At 39.5% G+C, this 21452-nt stretch overlaps 1 protein-coding gene across 1 annotated transcript in view; it reads right to left on the bottom strand.

Annotated features, from left to right (window-relative positions):
* Window positions 1-21452, bottom strand: part of brinp3a.1 (bone morphogenetic protein/retinoic acid inducible neural-specific 3a, tandem duplicate 1) — a gene marked incomplete at its 5' end in the record, with an annotated part of 79451 nt that overhangs the window by 18745 nt on the left and 39254 nt on the right. The window contains 2 exons of the mRNA XM_080430337.1: window positions 2751-2987; window positions 5232-5337. Coding sequence (XP_080286463.1) covers window positions 2751-2987; window positions 5232-5337 — 343 coding nt within the window. The remainder of the gene's footprint in view (window positions 1-2750; window positions 2988-5231; window positions 5338-21452) is intronic.

Genomic DNA, 21452 nt, shown 5'->3' with positions numbered 1-21452 from the left:
CTTCCTCCACAGCAATCTTAGGTATGAGCAAGTGCTTCATTATAGGCTACTTTGTCAAATCACTTTATTGTATTATTCATTAGGAGTATTTAGGATGTATTTTAAATGTGTTACTACCGTACATACTGTACACATGTGATGTCGTCTGTGTTGTTGAGCAAATTGTGAAACGGTCACTTTCTTGCTCGTTTCACACACGCCTGCCCGCAACGTTGAAATGAGTTGAAATAATAATAATGCGTTGAGTTTTTTTTCTAAGCATGAAAAAAGCTAAACACCTCCACATGAGGTGCGACCTAACGGATCCAAGCGAGAACGCAGAAAAGCCCTTTAGGCTAATACAAATTAAGCCCACGTTATTTTTTAATGTGGTCAAACGTTGGGTCAAGCTTTACTTTAGCTTGACATTACATGTATGTAATGTCTAAATGCATGGAAGGAGAACATAATTTCAAATATGTTAATACAGACAGGTTATGCATCTATTTATTAATAGCCTGCTGATAAGCAGTTAGCCCAGCCCACTGTGTCTCTGTCCATTGTGTTGAAATGGCCAAATCCTAACCTCTCTCTCTCTCTCTCTCTCTCTCTCTCTCTCTCTCTCTCTCTCTCTCTCTCTCTCTCTCTCTCTCTCTCTCTCTGTGTATGTATTTGATTCCCGATCAAAATACTGTGCGAGCAGGCGGTACTTAAACTTAGCTGTTGAGGGAGCGGGCGGACGAAAATAAACTGCAGTGGGAACGGGCGGTAATGGTCAGTAATCCAGCAGGAAGGAGCAGGCTCTAGTTGGCTGCCTTTTAGTTTTTTTAGGCATGGTCTTACAGTATGCCTAAAGTTATCTAGGTTGAATTAAATAGTGCTGCACAATCAAACCCTCAGTGTTACTTTAACCTTTTTGTAACTGAGAGTGTACAATTGTAACCAAAATGGTCCATTTGGTTACAATTGTACAATCTCTGAGTTAAATGAACACCGAGGATTTTACTGCCCGGCTACCTTTTTAACACGTACTTCCCTGCCTTTCCAATGAGGTAAAGTCATTATTTAGTCATTCCTTCCGACTCAAAGAGCTGCCTTTGAGCTTTGTGTCACAGCGGGAGCCTCCTCATCAGCTGATGGTGATTCATTGCAGCGCTCCACACTGTCCTCTGTACACCTCCCGTGTGTCACCTCCGTTTCAGTTTCACCGAGCTCACTCCCACACTCTCTCTCTCTCTGACAGTGTCCCAACTTTGTGCATGTGAGAAAAGAAGATGATAATAGGCTGTGTACTTGTTGTTGTGCTATTAACCCATTAAGGCCTGAGGTTCCGATTCTACAAATGTCTTCTAACATGTTGCTATGCTATATCAGTGGTTCTCAAACTTTTTCATGTCAAGGACCCCCAAAATGATATGTATTTGGCCGCCGACCCCCCATCTCAAAATATTTTGTTCCAGGGACCCCCAGAAGCAAAGATTTGAGTTACAAAAATGTTCTCTTGAAAAAAAATATATTCAAAGATTTGCACACATTTCTACGATTTCTCAAAAATAGCAGATCTACAAGCTCATAGCGCGGCACTCGGTGCCGCGCTATGAGCTTGTATATCTGCTATTTTTGAATAGCCAAAGTGTAAAATAATGCTTTTTTAGCTCAAATAAAAACATTACACAGATGCTTCTCCCGGTCTTCATGGGTTAAAAACATATATAAAGATTTGCACCAAATTTTCACGATAAAACAAAAAGAAATAGCAGATCTACAAGCTCGTAGCGCGGCAATCGGTGCCGCGCTATGAGCTTGTATATCTGCTATTTTTGAGTAGCCAAAAGTATAAAATAAAGGTTTATAAGTGGCTACACAGATGCGCTCTCGGTTTTAATGGGTTAAGTCTTAGGGTGCTAGCGAGCGCCTGTTTCTTTTCCTTGCCTTTCCTTTCCTCTCTTCTAACATTATGTATGCGCGAGGTGCAGTGGTGCAGTGGTATGTGCGTAGCATGTGAGCAATATGCCACTTTAAAATGGGCCTTAACAGTGGAGGGTCATATTCAGTGGTGTAAAGTAACTAAGTACATGTACTCAATACACTTCCCAGTGTATTTGTTTTTTTCTTCTGTACAGCACTTTGTTAACCCTGATCAAGTTTAAAAATGTGCTTAAATGTTTATAAATAAAGTGGATTGGATTGAATTACTGTACTTCAGTACAATTATGAGGTACTTTTTACTTTACTGGAGTATTTCCAATTATCAGTACTTTTACTTCTACTCCACTACATCTCGGAGGCAAATATTGTACTTTTTACTCCACTACAATTATTTGCTTTAGTTACTAGTTTCTTTGCAGACATACATTATTATGTTGTAAAACATGCATTAACCACTTTAGCCCTGTTTTATACGTAGGCTCTTTGAAAATAGCAGATCTACAAGCTCACAACGTGTCGCTATGCGACGCGTTGTGAGCTTGTAGATCTGCTATTTAAAAAAAAAAAAAAACTTTTACTTTTGGTTCTTAAATACATTTTGATACCAATACTTTTGTTCTTTCACTCAAGTCAATTTTGAATTACGGACTTTCACTCCTAGCAGAGTACTTCTACATTGTAGTATTGATACTTTTACTTAAGTAAAAACATTTGAGTACTTTTTTTCCAACACTGGTAATATTCCACCCGCGTGGGGGGTGGGGGGTGGGGGGTGGGGTGGGCCGCACGCACCGCTGGCTGAATTAATGTACTGTATACCGACAGCAGCAGCACTAGTGTACCTGACTCCTCAAAGTCCTGGTTGGCCATAGTCCAGGAATCTCGGATGCGCTGCAGGCTGGCCTCCATGGCTCTCAGGTCCACCTCGGGGCAGTTACACTGGGGGTAGTCGGCGCTGCAGTGGCACCAGCAGTCGTTTTCCCGACACACGAACTGGCCCTCCTCATTACATCCAATGTAGCTGAGAGCTGCCTGCACGAATCTGACCCTCAGGTACCGTGGCAGTATGGCCTGGAGGCCTGGGGGGGCAATGTGACAGGAGAACATGCGGTTAGAGACGTCACCATGAATAATTGAAGTGTATAACTAGTTTGGGTATTGCATAAATCTTTGAGTTTTCTACTTGTGAGTGTCGTACCGTCAGTGGTGGAAAGAAACTAAGTACATTTACTTTAAGTACTGTACTCGAGTACAATTTTTAGGTATTTGTACTTTACTTGAGTATTTCCCAATTTCCAATACTTTTACTTCTACTCCACTACATCTCAGAGGCAAATATTGTACTTTTACTCCACTGCAATTATATGAAAACTTTAGTTACTAATTACTCTTCAGATATAAACTATTATATTATTAAACCTACATTAACCACTTTAGCCCTATTTTATGCCTCGGCTATTTGAAAATAGCAGATCTACAAGCTCACAACGCGTCATATCGCGACACGTTGTGAGCTTGTAGATCTGCTATTTTCAAATATGTATTACTTTTACTTTTGGTACTTTAAGTACATTTTGATGCCAATACTTTTGTACTTTTACTCAAGTACATTTTTAATTCTGGACTTTTACTTGTAACAGAGTATTTCTATATTGCAGTATTGGTACTATTACTTAAGTAAAGAATTTGAGTACTTTTTCCACCACTGCGTACCGTGTGCAACTGTACATCTGTAAATCATTCAAGGAAATACTATATTCGTTTTTTGACAAAAGGATTACACTTTCTGTTTGTGGCAACCAACCAATCAAACAAACAAACATAGGCAGCGGGTAATGAAGGCTAGGGTAGGCTAAGCCTAAAATAAAAAAAAGCCCAAATATTATGCTGGGAAATTCTGGGAATTGTGTAAATTGTTATAATATATGTGCGCAGCATTATTTAGTGTAGTTTATTTTTTGATAATAAATCAGTAAAATCAGGCAAAAATAAGAATTCAATAACATAACCATAACCTAACCCTAACCCTGACCCTAAAACCGAAATAAAGTAACCAAAAACCGAAAAGAAACTATCAAAATTCGCCCCCAAAAAAACGCGTTTGTGCTCGACCGACCCCCCCAGACTCAAGACAGATCTCCTAGCCTTCCCAATTGTCAGGCTCACCCGCCGCCTATGCAATCAAATCATGGTTATAGTTTATTTTAACCAATCACATCACATTGACAGGTCAGGTGTCAATGCATTTCTAAACACATTATACAGTTGAGGCTGCAGGGTTGAAATCAGAGCTGATGACACCAGTCTTACTGTAACCAATCATAACTTAATTGCTGTCAAAACTCGATTTCAGCTCTGACCCTCATAATAATATGGAACACTATTGGCATCTATCAACCTTTATTTTCTATAACTGTCAGCTAAGCCTTCTTTTAAATGTCATGTCATACAACAAAATAGCCAATATACAAGCTCAAAAAATACACCACGTGTAAGCTTGTAGATCGGCTTAATTTCCACCCCACACGACACTGTCATATCACAAAGCATTAAATGAGACTTGTTGATGTTTGTTAAAAGAAATGCTATCAAATCTCACAGACTACTATTCAAAATATCAATTAGAACAGATAAACAAACTCATGGTCTTAAAATACATGAACAAAAATCACAAAAAGGAACAGCATGACACAACACTACACATACAGTTCCGCCATATAATCCCCCAATGCATTACCATAGTTAAATAACAGAAGCAACACAATTAACACACTTCCGTCCGCCCCAAGTGCATCATGGGAAATCAACATAGAGAGCATCAGCGGGCACGCCCCCAGTTAAACTTGGCAACACTAGCAGCGCAGCTGTTACTAATCGACCAATTTCACACGGAAATTCAGCCAGATTGAAAATGCTTGTAGGCTGTATAAGTCTCATTTTAAGCCTATACTTTGTGTGTTTTCAACCAGTAGTTTGCAGTAGCACAAGTTACCTAATTAAAATTCCATCAACAGATGTATCATTTATCCCATATATCCTAAAATCACCCCACTATTGGGGGGCGAGACATTGTTGTTGTTTTTTTCCCCCCAGTGATTATCATGCACTGGGATTCACATGCAATTTGATCAGATTCATTCATTTTAAGTTTTTATTTCTGTGTTGTTTCTTAGCGCTGTTGTTCTGAAGCTGCACAGCAGAAAAGGAAAAGACTGATTGAGGCTAAATTAATTCCGACACCACTGTGTCGCTGTTGCCAGAGAACAGAAAGTGTGACAATTCCATCAGAATTTTGGTGGGGTTCAATTATCGAAAAAGCCAACCTTGTAAATGAATCTTGTTTTCGGGGCTCTGAACCAAAACGGAACTGACAGAGTCGAGGTTGTCATAGTTACTGCATCCAAGAGGGCCCGTCCTTGTTTCGGTCACCTAACGGGAGGAGAAGAAGAGGTGTGTGACAATAATCCATACTGTTAGAGACACCCACTAACATAATTGAATATAACGGAGGGAGTACACATAAGAGGGAACTCAAGGACAGAGAGAGACAGTAAGAGAGACATTAACATAAGAGAGAGAGAGAGAGAAGAATGTCACAAGAAACACAATTAACAATTCCCTTTTCACTCTCTAACTCCACTTTTAACCCATTCAAACCGGGAACGCATCTCTGTCATTTTTTGATTTCTCTGTGCTATTCAAAAATAGCAGATATGCAAGCTTATAGCGCGGCACTCGGTGCCGTGCTATGAGTTGTAGATCTGCTGTTATTGAAAAATCGTGAACATTTGTGCAAATCTTTGAATATATACTTCTTTAAAGCAAACATTTGTAAGTCAAATCTTTACTTCTGGGGGTCACTGGAACAATATATTTGACAGATGTTTGCTTTAAAAAACTATATATATTCAAAGATTTGCAAAAACATCTGCTATTTTTGAATAGCCAAAGAAATCAAAAAATGACACACATAATGCGTTCCCGGTCTTAACGGGTTAAAGAACACTAAATACATTACGCATTATTTAATCTCCACCGTGCAAATCACATTTAGGATAATGGCAAAACCAGCGAGACGGGGTTAAAAAATTGAGTTGTAACATAAGTGCTCCGGAGTAAACCTTAATGGATGTGTCAAGGTGTGATCTGTCAAATGATAGTGCTAATAATGATAATTCTCGACTTATAAAGCACTTATCCAAACCAGGTTACAAAGTGCTTTACATAAAACGAAATAAATAAAATAAAAATCGGCATCAGAATGAATAGAAAAAAAACACAATGACATATGAATACAGTATAAAGTGCAGTGAGAAATAAAACAGACAATTACACATTTATCAATTTAAATTATGGAAAGGCACTTGCATAATGCCTTTCCAGATTAGAAGTGATTTAAAATTAGACACTGATTTAAGCCAGCCTGCAGCTCCTCGGGGCAGGTTGTTTCAGAGTCAAGGAACGCTGACAGCAAAGGCACGGTCACCCCTTTGTCTTCGTCCTCGACTAGAGGACCGACCACTGGGTTCCCTGCCTGAGGACATCGGCGTGCGGCGCGCACAGGCTCATAGGGGGTTAATAATTCAAAAATGTAATTAGGGGCCAGGCCGTGAAGTGCTGTATAAAGCTATTATCCGTAAGTTTAATGTCCATTGTAAGGTAATTGGAACATTATCGAAAGTACAATGAAGATGGCAGCGCAATATCTATTGTCCAATCCGGTGTGGGCAATTAGTGTGTGGTGAGACCACCTCCAACCACCGGAAAAAAAGTACTCACATTCGTTACTTAAGTAAAAGTAGCAATACTGCAATGTAGAAATACTCTGTTCGGAATTAAAAATGTACTTGACTAAAAGTACAAAAGTATTGGTATCAAAATGTACTTGAAGTATCTAAAGTAAAAAGTACTCATTAGCAGAATGTCCCATTTCACAAGTTTTCAAATGTATAAAATATTTTGAAAATAGCAGATCAGTATATCAATTTAGGGGTCCTTGGCATGAAAAAGGTTGAAAACCACTGGTTTACATCATCTCCACATCGTGGCTTCCGTGGGTCGTCAAAATATGGTGAAAAACCTTGGCGGATTAATTATTTAATGAATTAATACTTGGCAGTTGATGTGTTAACATAGGCTACTCTACAGATTTGCCAGAATGGGGATGTTTGTCTTGTATGTGTGCCCGTGTACAGCTAATCTCCAGCACTGCTGGACAGATCGGCGTGAAACGTTTGCACGCCGTGAAGACACTCCATCACGAGTGTTTCTAATCGACCTCATGGTAATGCTTTTCACAGGCGCCGCTTCATGTTTTTGGCCTATAACTCTTGAACCGTAAGGTCGTACAACCAATAAAACATTTCCCCATGATTGCATGGATCATATGACACAACTCGACCCATATAGGTCACGCATGTTTCCACCTGACTCGATTTTCCGCCATTTTGAGTTTTCTACAAAACACACTTTTTACTACCACTCTTACCAGGGCAGTTGTCTGGTGGTTGAGATAAGTGGTGTAAAGTAACTAAGTACATTTACTCAAGTACTGTACTTAAGTACAATTTTGAGGTACTTTCACTTTCCTGGAGTATTTCCAAGTGTCTATACTTTCACCTCACCTCTACTCCACTACATCTCAGAGGCAAATATTGTACTTTTACTAGTTACTTTGCAGATATAAATTATTACATTATAAAACATACATTAACCACTTTAACACTATTTTATACCTGGGCTATTTGAATTTGTGACGCGTAGTGAGCTTGTAGATCTGCTATTTTCAAACATTTTTGTACTTTTACTTTTGGTACTTTAAGTACATTTGGATACCAATACTTTTTGTACTTTTACTCAAGTAAATTTTGAAATTCCGGACTTTTACTTGTAACAGAGTACTTCTACATTGCAGTATTGATACTTTTACTCAAGTAAAACATTTGTGTACTTTTTCCACCACTGGTTGAGATTATCCATTCTTATTGGACAACATCAAGTGAAACATTGCTGCGTATACAACCAGTATAGGTTTGATATTGAAGCTGATATGAATCACGCGCTGCTTAAAATGCAGCGGAAACTGATGCTTTTGACATAAATATATATATACCCCCCCAGCTTCCTCGTGTCCTGGCGGCAGCACCCCACGACTGATAACAGCCCTGAGTAGGTAACCAGGCCTGGCAGAGATCTGTGCTCCGAGGAGCACACTTTTATTAGCCTGGCTCCACCCTCCTGAATCGCTATAGCCTCGCATTCAGGGTCTGGTGACGCGGTCGAAGGCGGGGTTTTCTCGGTCGAAAATCTGTACGGCGAATCGGGATAATCCAGTATGAACCAATCGCCAAAGAGTCCAACTTTGGCCACGCCCCCATCTCAGAAAACGGCTGCACTGAGAGGGCACTTTCAGACTAAATAATGGAGTGAAACGAAATGAAAATTCAGGCTGAGTGTCAGGCTACACTTTTATAGTAGTTCATTAAAAGTCTTGGATTGCAGCTTCAAACAATATTCAGAAAAAACAGTGTAGGGTAGTTAAATTACGAGTAATTATGTTCTCTTCTCCCTGTTTTAGTCAAAAGACTAGCAGCCAGTGTACAATTTGGAACCTAATGAGTGCTTTTTGCCGAAGACATTCTGACATGCATGAGACTAAATGCAAGCCGCAAAGAAATGAAAGCATTTATGATCGTTTTGGGTGCCTTTTAAATCTCAAAATGTATCCGTTCCTGTATAATTATGGTATTCCTGAGATGATGAAGATATCTCTGAAAAAAAGATTGCAATGTGTTTAAAATGATCATTAAAATGATCACTCGTACCCCCATAATGAGCATGAGCTAAAGGTCATGTCCTTTAAGCATGTCTCAAATAATGGCATACAGTGTTATACATTATGCTGTTGCTTGCCATGAACTGGCATTACAATTAGGTTGGTTCTAGATTCTTTATCCATCATTACTGTACTGAAGGTTGTGTTAACCCATTAAGACCGGGAAAGCATCTGTGTCATTACCTTAAAGACGGGGTGCCGTGATTTTCAGTGATTCCCCCCCTCCTAAAACATAATCATCAGGTATTATGGTTATACTAGGAGGATTTTTTTTCTTCAAAAAAGTGTACAGAAAGTGTTAAAATTATGTTTTTATGTGGACACGCCTCCAATTCATTAAGTATACCTGGTTCTCACCTTAGCACCTCCACCACCTTAGCACCACCCACCTGTCCTAGTCCCTCCTCCTCCTCATGCCCACACCTGCTGTGTTATGATAATGAGGGGGAGGGCATGTTTTTACTATGTCACTAAAGCGCTGTTTTTCTATTGGCACGTTTGACCCTCAAGGTTTCAGCCTCCAGGAAGAAACTCTAAATAGTCAGAGAAGACATAAAACACCATAAAAACACCACCAGGGGGCTTAATAAAGTTTTATCAACTTCATAGACACATGAAAAACAAAAAAAGTGCAAAACCATGGCACCACCTCTTTAATACTTTGGCTATTCAAAAATAGCAGAGTGCCGCGTTATAAGCTTGTAGATCTGCATTTATTTGGAAAATGTGTGCAAATCTTTGAATATACATAACTGTTTATGAAAATATTTTACTCAAATCTTTGCTTCTGGGGGATTCTACAAATGTCTTCTAAATCAGTTTTTTTTAAACCTATATTTAAAAATTTATATTTTGTTCCAGGGACCCCCCAGAAGTTGTAACAGAGTTGAAAAAAGTTCGCTTTTAAAAAATATTCAAAGATATATTTTCACGATTTTTTTCAAAAATAGCAGATCTACAAGCTCATAGCGCAGCACTCGGTGCCGCGCTATGAGCTTGTATATCTGCTATTTTTCAATAGGCCAAAGAAATCTAAAAATGACACACAGATGCGTTCCCGGTCTAAACGGGCTAATAGATCAAGACCAAAAAGCTCAAAGATAACGATATGACAAAAACCTAGAGCAGAGTCTCTCCTCTCATCATTTTGTGAGTTTGTGTGTGTGGATGCCTGGTGTGCAATCACAGCTCAATCATCCTTGACAAATGCCTGATATAGAACACACATATACGTATATATATCTAGCCTCCTAGCTGGCACCAGTGAAGACAAACTGCCAAGCCTGTAGGGAGAATCCATCTCCCTCCCTGTCACCGGCGAATTATATTGAAACACCAGGGCCGCGCTTCTTTTAATATTTTCCCAGAGGCTCAATAAAAAGTAACCATATCGCCGTGTGAGATTAATGACAGCAAACTGCTGGGGATCCAGCCAGCAGAAAAGAAGAGTATAACTTTTCGCCCCTGCGTGCAGAAAAGTTGCCTGTCTTGTCTTTTAATCCGTTAAATCCGGGAACGCATCTGTGTCATTTTTTTGATCCGAGCTATAACCATTGTTTTATACTTTTTGGCTATTCAAAAATAGCAGATATACAAGCTCATAGCGCGGCACCGAGTGCCGCGCTATGAGCTCGTAGATCTGCTATTTTTGAAAAATCTTGAATTCTGTGCAAATTTATCATTATTTTTTAAGCAAAAATTTTAACTCAAATCTTTGCTTCTTGGGGGTCCCTGGAACAAAATATTTTTAGATGGGGGGGGTCCGTGACCAAATACATATAATTTTGGGGGTCCTTGACATGGAAACAGTTTGAGCTCCACTGATATAGCAACATTTAGACGGACATTTAGGATTTACTATAGAAGACACATGTAGATGCGTTCCGGGATTGAATGGGTTAACATTTACTTTTAAGGTTAGTGAGGATGTACTGAGGACAGTAATTGATAGGTCGGTGTGTTTGTGCACGCACGGTTACCTTTTTTTCCCCTTTTCTTGTTGATATTACATAACACTACTAATTTCAGTCAAGGTATTTTTTTTTATGGATGTGATGGCATAATTAATTTTTCGGTGACACTGGGTGTTAGAGAGTAGAGTATCACAAAGTGTGTGTGTGTGTGTGTGTGTGTGTGTGTGTGTGTGTGTGTGTGTGTGTGTGTGTGTGTGTGTGTGTGTGCGTGTGCGTGCGTGCGTGCGTGCGCGCTGAGAGAACACTTTTGAGTAGACCCACTGCTGATATTTCCTCTTTTCTTTATAGATGTGTCGACACAATTAATTAAAAATCCAAGCGGCCTCCACAGGGATTCAAAGATTAATTTCTGAACACAGACAGATGTCCAACTTAAAGGGAAAAAATTGACCGAATGCAAATCTAAAAGATGGCTTCTCTATGCATAGCAATGAGGAGCCATCTGCAGCGAGAACCCAGTGGAGCAGAGCATGTGTTCAACGTTATAACCCACTCTATTAGAAACCAATTTAGGAAGAGAAAAATATCATAGCTTATATATCAAATTGTCATATTTTAGAAACGTTCATTTAATTTCCGTATATTATAGCAGGGCACGTTTTTTGTTCAAAACCGAAAAGACATCCAAGATATTCCAGAGTCGTATGTAAATGGGATTGATTGTCTGGGGTGAGTGTTGTGGGGAAGTATTAATATGCCATAATTGAGTGCAATATATTTGTGCTGACTGTGTTAGAAAACCCAACAGCTGCATTTAATGGGACCAGTAATTGCACTTAAAGGATTTCCTAGAATAAGCACTTTAGTATTTTGTCTGCTGACATTGCAGACACATTCTATCATTGTTTGATTTTTCACTTTCCCTACACACGATCCATTTTATGTCAAACTTTTGTTTACTTTAAGCATTCCTGTTTCTTTCAGACTCAGACAAACATAAGAAAGACCCCTTGAAAATCTAGCTCCACTATGCTTGGGAGACTAATTGCCAGACTTCGCTACTTCCAATTTCAATTAACGCCTTGTGAAGGCTATCAGAAAGCGACAGTTGTACCTGCCAGCACACTGGACTCCCCCCCCCCCCCCCCACACACACACACACACACAATCCAAAAATTGGTGTCTTTAACCCATTAAGACCAGGGACACATCTGTGTCATTTTATTTGTAGATCTGCTATTTTGGGGGAAATCTTGGTAAATTGGTGCAAATCTTTTAATATATTTATTTTTAAAGCTAACATTTGTAACTCAAATCTTTGCTTCTCGAGATTCAACTAATGTCTTTTAAATCCTAACAGTTTTTTGAAAAAAACTCATGTTATATCAGTGGTTCTCAAACTTTTTCATGTCAAGGACCCCCAAAAATATATGTATTTGGCCGCCGACCCCCATCTCAAAATATGTTGTTCCAGGGACCCACAGAAGCAAATATTTGAGTAAAAACACTTCGCTTTAAAAAAGAATATATATATTCAAAGATTTGCACACATTTTCAAGATTTTTCAAAAATAGCAGATCTACAAGCTTGTATATCTGCTATTTTTGAATAGCCAAATAAATCTTAAAATGACACAGATGCGTTGCCGGTCTTAATATTAATAATACTATATTATATTGTAATAATACTAATCGGGCAAAGGCATGAAGTGAAGTTCTCATCGTTTCTGTTAATTTCACCTATGCATAATTCCAGAGGGGCAGCATAGAATGAGCCACTTAGCGAGCTAGCGTTGTCAGATGCCTGAGTAATAATGGACTTTAAAATGCCTGCTTGTGAGAAGAAGGAAGAGAGGGAAAAAAAGGTATGAAATGACATTAATGTTTCATGAGGATCATTGCTCATTTCAAAATTGCCTCTTTCTCTCTGCTACCCCGAAGAACCACCCTGTTTTTCCTTAATCACCAAGGCACAGCTAGATGACATGCAAATCCACATTTGCATCAAAGATGTTTCTGCATGTTTATTCGTTCTTTGAGGATTCTAGTGCATGTTTAAGCCATTGAGACCGGGTAGGGTACGCATCTGTGTGTCATTTTTTGATTTATTTGGCTATTCAAAAATAGCAGATATACAAGCTCGCTACGAGCTTGTAGATCAGCAATATTTTTTTATGCTAATCTTTGAATATATATACTTTTCAAAGCGAACATTTTTAACTCAAATCTTTGCTGCTGGGGGATTCTACAAATGTCCTCTAAATCCAAACAGTTAAAGAAAAGAAAAACAAACGTATGTTGCTATAATATCAGTTGTTCTCAAAGATTTTTCATATCAAGGACCCCCAAAATCATATGTATTTGTCCGCGGACCCCCCCATCGCACAAATGTTCACTTTTTTTTTTAAATAGCAGATCTACAAGCTCATAGCGCGGCACTCGGTGCCGCGCTATGAGCTTGTATATCTGCTATTTTTGAATAGCCCAAGAAATCTTGAAAATGACACACAGATGCGTTCCCGGTCTTAATGGGTTAAAAACCACTTTGTTGCACTGGCTTACTCTCTAATGTCATCCAGCTAGGGATCAGCTTATCGGGTAAAGGAAGAAGAAGAAACAGGGAAAAGAAAAAGCAGAAAATAGCATCCGAATAAGATTATCTTTTGTACCGAAGAGAAAATGGGGAACCACAGTATAAGCCATGGGGGAGCAACAGGGGACCTTTACAAGTGGAAAGTGGTATTTTACTTCATATATATATATATATATAGTTATGTTTCACTGGGTCTTTTTCTTTCTTTCGTTGTTTCTTTCTTTCTTCCTTTCTTCCTTTCTTTCTTTCTTTTGGGGAAACTAAGCTACTGTATGTAACAGGGAGCAAAACTAACCTGAAGGAGAGGTCTGATAACTGCAATCATTCTTGCTTAACCGTTTTTGTTATCGGCTACAAATTAAGGAGACTGTAGTTGGAGGATGTTAAATTCTTCTGATGCCTTCTAATTTAATCTAATTTATACTTTATGACACAGCAAAAAAAACCCGATTCAAATGAATCATTTTGTGGCCAGTAGCACTTCTCTGACCCACTCACTCACATAATTATTATCTCAAGCTCCTCCACCTTTGACCACTTAGCTTTAACGCATTAAGACCGGGAACACAATCTTTTTTATTATTTTTTTTTGGCTATTCAAAAATAGCAGATATACATGCTCATAGCGCGGCACCGAGTGCCGCGCTTGTATATCTTGTATATCTGATATAGAGATATACAGCTTGTATATCTGCAAAAAAAAATTTTTTATCGTGAACATTCGTGCAAATCTTTGAATATATATATATTTTTTAAAGCGAACATTTTTAACTCAAATCTTTGCTTCTGGAGATTCTACAAATGTCTTCTAAATCCTCAAGTTTTTTTTAAAACGTATGTTTCTATATCAGTGCTCAAACTTTTTCATGTCAAGGACCCCCAAAATTATATGTTTTTGGCCGCGGACCCCCATCTCAAAATATGTCGTTCCAGGGACCCCCCACGAAGCAAAGATTTGAGTTACAAATGTTCCCTTTAAAAATATATATTAAAATATTTGCAAAAAAAAACATTGCAGATCGACAAAAATAGCAGATATACAAGCTCATAGCGCGGCACTCGGTGCCACGCTATGAGCTTGTAGATCTGCTATTTTTAAATAGCCAAAGAAATCGTAAATATGACACTAGAAGCGTTCCCGGTCTTAACGGGTTAAGAAATAAAACTATATGGATCTTCTGGAAAAGGGTGAACTCGGTTGAAGGTGTCGTAGACAAAGTCAAACGGCATTTGTGACAATTTATCATCCATGGGAATATAAGACACCAAAAGTACGTGGCGCAGTCGGTAGCGCTGTCGCCTCACAGCTAGAAGGTCCTGGGTTCGATTCCCGCCGGGGACGCTGTGGGCACTGGGGGCGTGTCTTCTCCTCCGCGTCATCAGCGCCCATACCCTAGGTGGGGTTGGCGAAAGGGCCTACTCTGTGTGGAGTTTGCATGTTCTCCCCGTGTCTCCTAGGGTAGTTAATACCCTCACAAAAACATGTAGTAATCCTGGTCACTATACCGCCTCCCCCATGACAGCCGGGGCGCCTGATGGAGGGGAAGGGAACTGGTTGGAATAACGTGTTCCTTCCACGCGCTACGTCCAACCAGGGAAACTCCCCCCTGTCAGGTGACAAGAAGGTCAGTTGGCTCTCATGCCTGAAGGAAGCATGAGCTTGGCCCTGGCCTCCCTACTGTGGGGTGACAGGTGTAATACTGGTGTAGGGCTGGTGTAGTGCCCAGGATCACTTAGGAAATTGGCACCGGGTGAAAAAAATGGGTTACAAAAATCGTGGGATAAAAATTTAGAAAAAGTACGTAATGAATTATTCATCAGCGCGAGAAAATGAAGGACAGAGTGCTTCTTTTTGTTTTGTTTATATCCTGCAATCAGGACTGTTCCAACTGCGGCGAGCTGCCGCGCTTCCCGCTGTCACATCTAAAGAGCCATTATCTGATTTTCTAGACTTCAGTTCCAAGACATTTTCTTTCTATTCTTTCGACAAATGAAGCATAAACTCGGGCATGGCTGACTGAACGTTTAAGACTGGCACAGCAAATTGGGTCAAGCAATCCTCATCACTTCTCCTCTCTCCCCATGTAATGATGATTCTTCCACCCACGCTCACTAGTAATGAAGCTTTAACCCGTTGAGAACGGGAACGCACCTGTGTGTCATTTTTGGGCGGTGTAGCCGCCCCTATAAGTGGGGTTGGGACACCTCATTAGTACACCCTTCGCTGCACTGTGATTGGCTCATAATTAGTACACCCCTAGCATTAGTACACCCCTAGCTGTACTGCGATTGGCTGACTCTATTGGCTGACTCTATTCAGCACTGTGATTGGCTAGCGAGACACAAACTAATAACCTATAAATAGGACTATGCACTTAAAAAAACCTACCTTTTTTTAAGTGAGCTCCCATCACTGTGATGACCACTGTGATGACCACACCGCCCACTTCACACTGGGTGTGATTTTTTTTAGATTTCTTTGGGCTATTCAAAAATAGCAGATATACAAGCAAGCATTTAAAAAAAAAATCATGATTACTTTTGCAAATCCTTGAATATATATATATATTTATAGCGAACATTTGTAACTCAAATCTTTACTTCGGGGGGATTCTACAGATTTTTTCTAAATTCTAACAGTTAAAAAAACCAAAATTTATTTTTGCTATAATCAGTGGTTTTCAAACCTTTTCATGTCAAGGACCCCTAAAATTATATGTATTTGGCCGCGGACCCCCCCCCCCCCCCATCTCAAAATATTTGGTTCCAGGGACCCCCAGAAGCAAAGATTTGAGTTTGCTTAAATTTTTTTTAAAAAACACACACACAAAACATAAAAAAACACACATTTTTGCGATTTAAAAAAAAATTGCAGATCTACAAGCTCATAGCGCGGAGCGGCACTCGGTGCCGTGCTATGAGCTTGTAGATCTGCTATTTTTGAATAGCAGATCTAATATTTTTGAATATCCCAATAAGTGGTTACACACAGATGCGTTCCCAGTCTTTAATGGGTTAACACAGACAAACCTGGGCTGTATAAATCATAAGGTAAAGCGCCCTGATTGATGCAGCATTTCCTGTCCTCTCCCCTCAGCTAAAGACCCCTTTATTACCCGCGGCAAAGTCTGTCTTCTTCATACGTCTTCCGTTCATTAGCACATGACACGTTAACTCATATTCCAAAATGGCTGACAAATGGAGTGGAGCTCTCTCTCTCAAAAAAAAAATTGAAATAGAAACGATGATTCATCTCACTGGTGTGTACTGTAAATGTATCACCCTCTTTTTTGTGCCTATGCATCTCAATCCTTTTTCCTTTTTTTTTTGCCTGAGGTACTTGCTTCTACAATACATATATATATGCCAGCAGCCCAGACAGACATTTCTTCCATTTAAATTATGCCATCTCTTAAAACCAGTGGGTTGCGTGCTCCATTTAAAAGCCCAGCTTTTGTTTTTGCCTATTCGTCTTCATCAGCATGAGGTAAAAATCCATGTTCTGAATTAAAGGCTGCTGATGCTGTGAATATTTCACATCCGTCACCTGGAAAACGCCACACAAACAAATGTAACTCAGAGGTCTTTCTCTCCATTCGTCTCAATCAGAGGGGTTTTTAAGCAGCACTTCGTAGCACTATAGTGCCGCTGCCAAAAGCGGCCCCCGGATTCCCGTGGCCAATTCGTTTTAGAGAAAATATAGGGGTTTTTATCTGTGATGGACTGTATAGTGGAACATCACTGAGGGCACACGTCCGTGAGAAATGGACTGTGGCTCGGGAAAATGCAAGCAAGTTTTTTAGCTTTAGTCACACCATCAAGATGGCTGAGATCAATACCGATCTCTTTAATTTTCTTGGGAGAGAGTCTGTCTCAGAGTGTGGTTATTGTGCTGTTCAGTGACTGCACTCAATTGCTCTAAAACCCTTATTCTCTGCAATGACCTCTTCGTGATCTCGAAATTGCGGATGATTGCAGAATCCCATTCGCATCATCAGATCATCAAATCATACACAACCGCTGGTACAGGGCTACGCACAGACTATTGGGGGAAAAAAGGTGACCATTGACCCATTCAAACCGGGAAAGCATCTAGTGTAACCACTTTAACCATTATTGTATACTTTGGCTGTGCAAAAAATTGCAGATCTACAAGCTCATAGCGCGGAACCGAGTGCCGCGCTATGAGCTTGTAGTTCTGCAATTTAGTTTTCTTTTTTATCGTGAACATTTGTGCAAATCTTGATATATATTTGTTCAAAGTGAACATTTTTAACTAGCATTTTTGCTTCTGGGGTGGGGGGTGAGGGGTGGGGGGGTTGGGTGGGGGTAGATGGGGGGGTCCCAACCAAATCCATATCATTTTGGCTGGTGCTTGACATGAAAAAGTTTGAGAACCACTGATATTATAGCAACATACGTTTTTTCAGAAAACTGTTAGGATTTAGAAGACATTTGTAGAATCCCCAGAAGCAAATATTTTAGTTCAATAATAATATATAGATATTAAAAGATTTTCACAAATGTTCACGATTATAATTTTTTTATAGCAGATCTACAAGCTTGTGCTTCTATGAGCTTGTATCTACAAGTTCACACAGGGGGGGGGTCAGACCTAGCCCATGGTGTAGCCTTTGCACTAAATGAGAGCGACTGCAGTTCAGCTTTAAGTGACAGAGAAATGAATGAGAGACATTAGGTAGGGATCATTTAGGGGCACTTTCTCCTATGAAGGCGTTCTGGTGCTTGGGCAGCGGTGGGCTCGTGTGTGTGTGTGTGTGTGTGTGTGTGTGTGTGTGTGTGTGTGTGTGTGTGCGTGTGCGTGTGCTGAGTTGGTATACATGACCTCAGCTTTAACAACATGAACCATACAGTAGTGTCTCTATTTTGGGGAGAATATTTGGCAAGAATAGCTGATCTACAAGCTCATAACATGCTGTGTGAACTTTTAGATCAGCTATTTTTGCCGAAGATATTTGGTGCAGGGGAAAAGGGATGAAATCTTTTATGTCATTGTCATAACATCCCACATCAACACATGCCATGGCATATCCAGTATAGTGTCGTACCACATCAAATCATAAGAAGGGCTTTAATGTATGACAACTAGTTTCTTTAGTGCTTGTTATGGGTCGCTGACGTTATTTCAAACTGCAATATATTAATCTTATCTTTACCGCGAGTCAGCGACGACAAGAAACAGCCACATGGTGAATACAGATTCCTCTCACTGCCCAAAAGAAATATTCCCTGTGGTGCGAAGGGCAAAATCAGCAGATTAAATTCATTCTCCCAATTGATAACAGCTGACAGAGTGATGAATGATCATAGCCTGAAAGCAGTGAGAAGCGAAAGATGCACGGGGATAGTTACATCATTGGCACATATCTCTTGATATGCATGGCATCTATGTCGCTCTTCCAAGCCAATAAATAAACTATCTATGAAATAGTGGGGGTTGGAATAAACAGTACTGTTCTTCTCAGCCTCAAATGCCCTCCTCCATGTCAGTGGTGTAAAGTAACTAAGCACATTTACTTAAGTACTGTACTTTTAAGTACAATTTTGAGGTATTTGTACTTTACTTGACTATTTCCAATTTCCAATACTTTTACTTCTACTCCACTACATCTCGGATCCAAATATTGTCGCCTTGCTAAACTAATGGCCTATGTCATTTTTTAAAGTAAAAAAAAAGATCCAAAACAAAACTATATGATATTTCTTAAGATCGCACGTTAAACTGTTTGTAGACACACAGGGTAGCTGTGTGAGTGGCCCAGGGAAGACCGTTTCAATCGGCGATCGTCCATTTTTAAGTTGTCGCGGTTTATGTTAAACAGCGATCAGCGAGGAGAAAAACAACAACCGAGATAATGGAGGATTAGGGGAAGATCTCCGGATACGGATATTTCCGTTTCCGGGTGTGCTACAATGAAATGTGTCACTGCGAGGGAGGCCTACAATGAAATGTGAACCTGCGAGAAAAAAATGACCACTTCGCGTAGATCTACGCGATTGGCACGCTGCGCAATTATTTAGGTTCGCGTAGATCTACGCGATTGGCACGCAATGTGTTAAGGTATTTAGCGAGGTCTGTGGCGACGTGAAAAAAACTAAAAAACGACAATAAATCGCTGGCACTGGTGAGTACATTATGATATTAAACTCTGGCGTGGAATGTGTTAATCATTTCACCCAAAAAATGTATAACAAATTATGACTATTTAAATAGAAATAACACTGTCTGTCAGTTATGTCACATAAGAGATTTAAATAGGTTTAAATAGGATTAAATCTGACTTAGGCCAAAACATTATTTTTTTAAATGGCCTAAATCAGTAAATAACTTGGCCTAAGTCACAAAACCATGTGACTTAGGCAAAAAAAAAGCCATATTTTGCCCTTAGTTACACTAGGGAGTTAGGCCATTATACTAAAAGGGGAGTGAACAGCATGATCCTTTTCAATTAGGAGATGGGCGATTTTACCAGAGGTGGCCAGTGTCATGAGGAGCTGACTCAGGCAAAAATATAATTTTCCTCAAAAAATTACTTAGGCCATTAGTTTAGCAAGGTGACGATATTGTACTTTTACTCCACTGCATTTATTTGAAAACTTTAGTTATTAGTTACTTTGTAGATTTTGATTATTATTACAAAACATACATTACCCACTTCAGCCCTATTTAACCTTTGACTATTTTCAAATGATTTTTATACATTTCATACTTTTGAAAACTTGTGAATTGGGACCTTCTGCGTAATGGGTACTTTCTACTTTTGGTACTTTAAGTACATTTCAATGCGAATACTTTTACTCAAGTACATACTTGCAACAGAGTATTTCTACTTTGCGGTATTGATACTTTTACTTAAGTACCACCACTGCTCCATGTCCCGAAGTATACAGAAGCAACAGTGTCCTGCAATATTTTATTTCTAGGAAAGGAACCTTATTATGTAAGAACACCACCTACCAGTCCTGGTTGTTATAGGTTTTCAACCACACGAACCATAGAGACTCTATTCTGGGGCGAGCGTTTGCCGGAAATAGCTCATCTATACTAGCAAGCTCAGGGTTTGTAAATGGAGCCATCAATATAAAAAAGGAAATTTAAAAAATGTGATGTCTTAACCCATTCAAACCGGGAACGCATCTATGTAACCACTTTAACCATTATTTTATACTATATTGGCTATTCAAAAATAGCACATATACAAGCTCATATGAGCTTGTATACTGTATCTGCTATTTTTGAAAAATCGTGAAAATGTGTGCACATTTTTGAATATATATATATTTTTAAAGCAAACAGTTTTTACTCTTCTTTGCATCTGGGGGTCCCTGGAACAATATATTTTGATGGTGGTCCGCAGCACTCTCTGCCGCGCTATTAGCTTGTAGATCTGCTATTTTTGAATAGCCAAAGTATAAGATAATGGTTAAAATGGAAAATGACAGATGCTTTCCCGGTCTTAACACATTGGCTGCCAAAAACGCAGATCTGCGTTCTATTGTTTCCATCACTTGGCTGCCAAAGACGCAGATCTGCGTTCTTTTTTTTTCATATATATATATTTTTTTACCCAAAGACCAAGGAGATATGATTTTTCGAAGATTTAGACTCCCATCCACTTCCTTGTTAACTTAAAACTTAAAAAATCTGTATCTCGGCTCCTGAGTACTTTTGTTTTTTAATTGAAAAATCTCTGGCAGTCTACTGCAAATTTAATGGGTAATGGGTGTATAATTTCATTTTATTCGGCACTGAAATAAAGCGAACGAAGAACCAATTCCGGTTTTCATCCGTTAAAGTTAAAGCTGCATTATGAGATATTTGTATAAGGTCTGAACATGATGGGCTCTATGAAAGTTTGATTGAAATGTAAACGCTGACCAATACATGCATGGGCCAGCTGTCCATATACTGTAGCTTAGGGTGACCATACGTCCTCTTTTACCCGCACATGTCTTCTTTTGGGGGGCTGTCCCGCCTGTCTGTTTTTTTAAAATAAAATCCTTCAAATGTCCGGGGTTTTGAGAGTTTGGGTAGCGTGTACTGTATCTGTGTATCAGTTGGGGGGGACGTATCTTAGCAACAATGAAAGTGCTAACTCTCATTGGTCGTGTCATGAGTAAATGAGCCAATGAGCTGCTGAGCAAGCTTTCAGACGGCAGAATCCTAGGGTTGCCATGTCCGC

The sequence above is a fragment of the Gymnoscopelus braueri genome, assembly GCF_963280865.1.
Source record: "Gymnoscopelus braueri genome assembly, chromosome: 6".
In the NCBI taxonomy this organism is placed as follows: domain Eukaryota; kingdom Metazoa; phylum Chordata; class Actinopteri; order Myctophiformes; family Myctophidae; genus Gymnoscopelus; species Gymnoscopelus braueri.
This window is presented reverse-complemented; position numbering and strand designations above follow the sequence as displayed.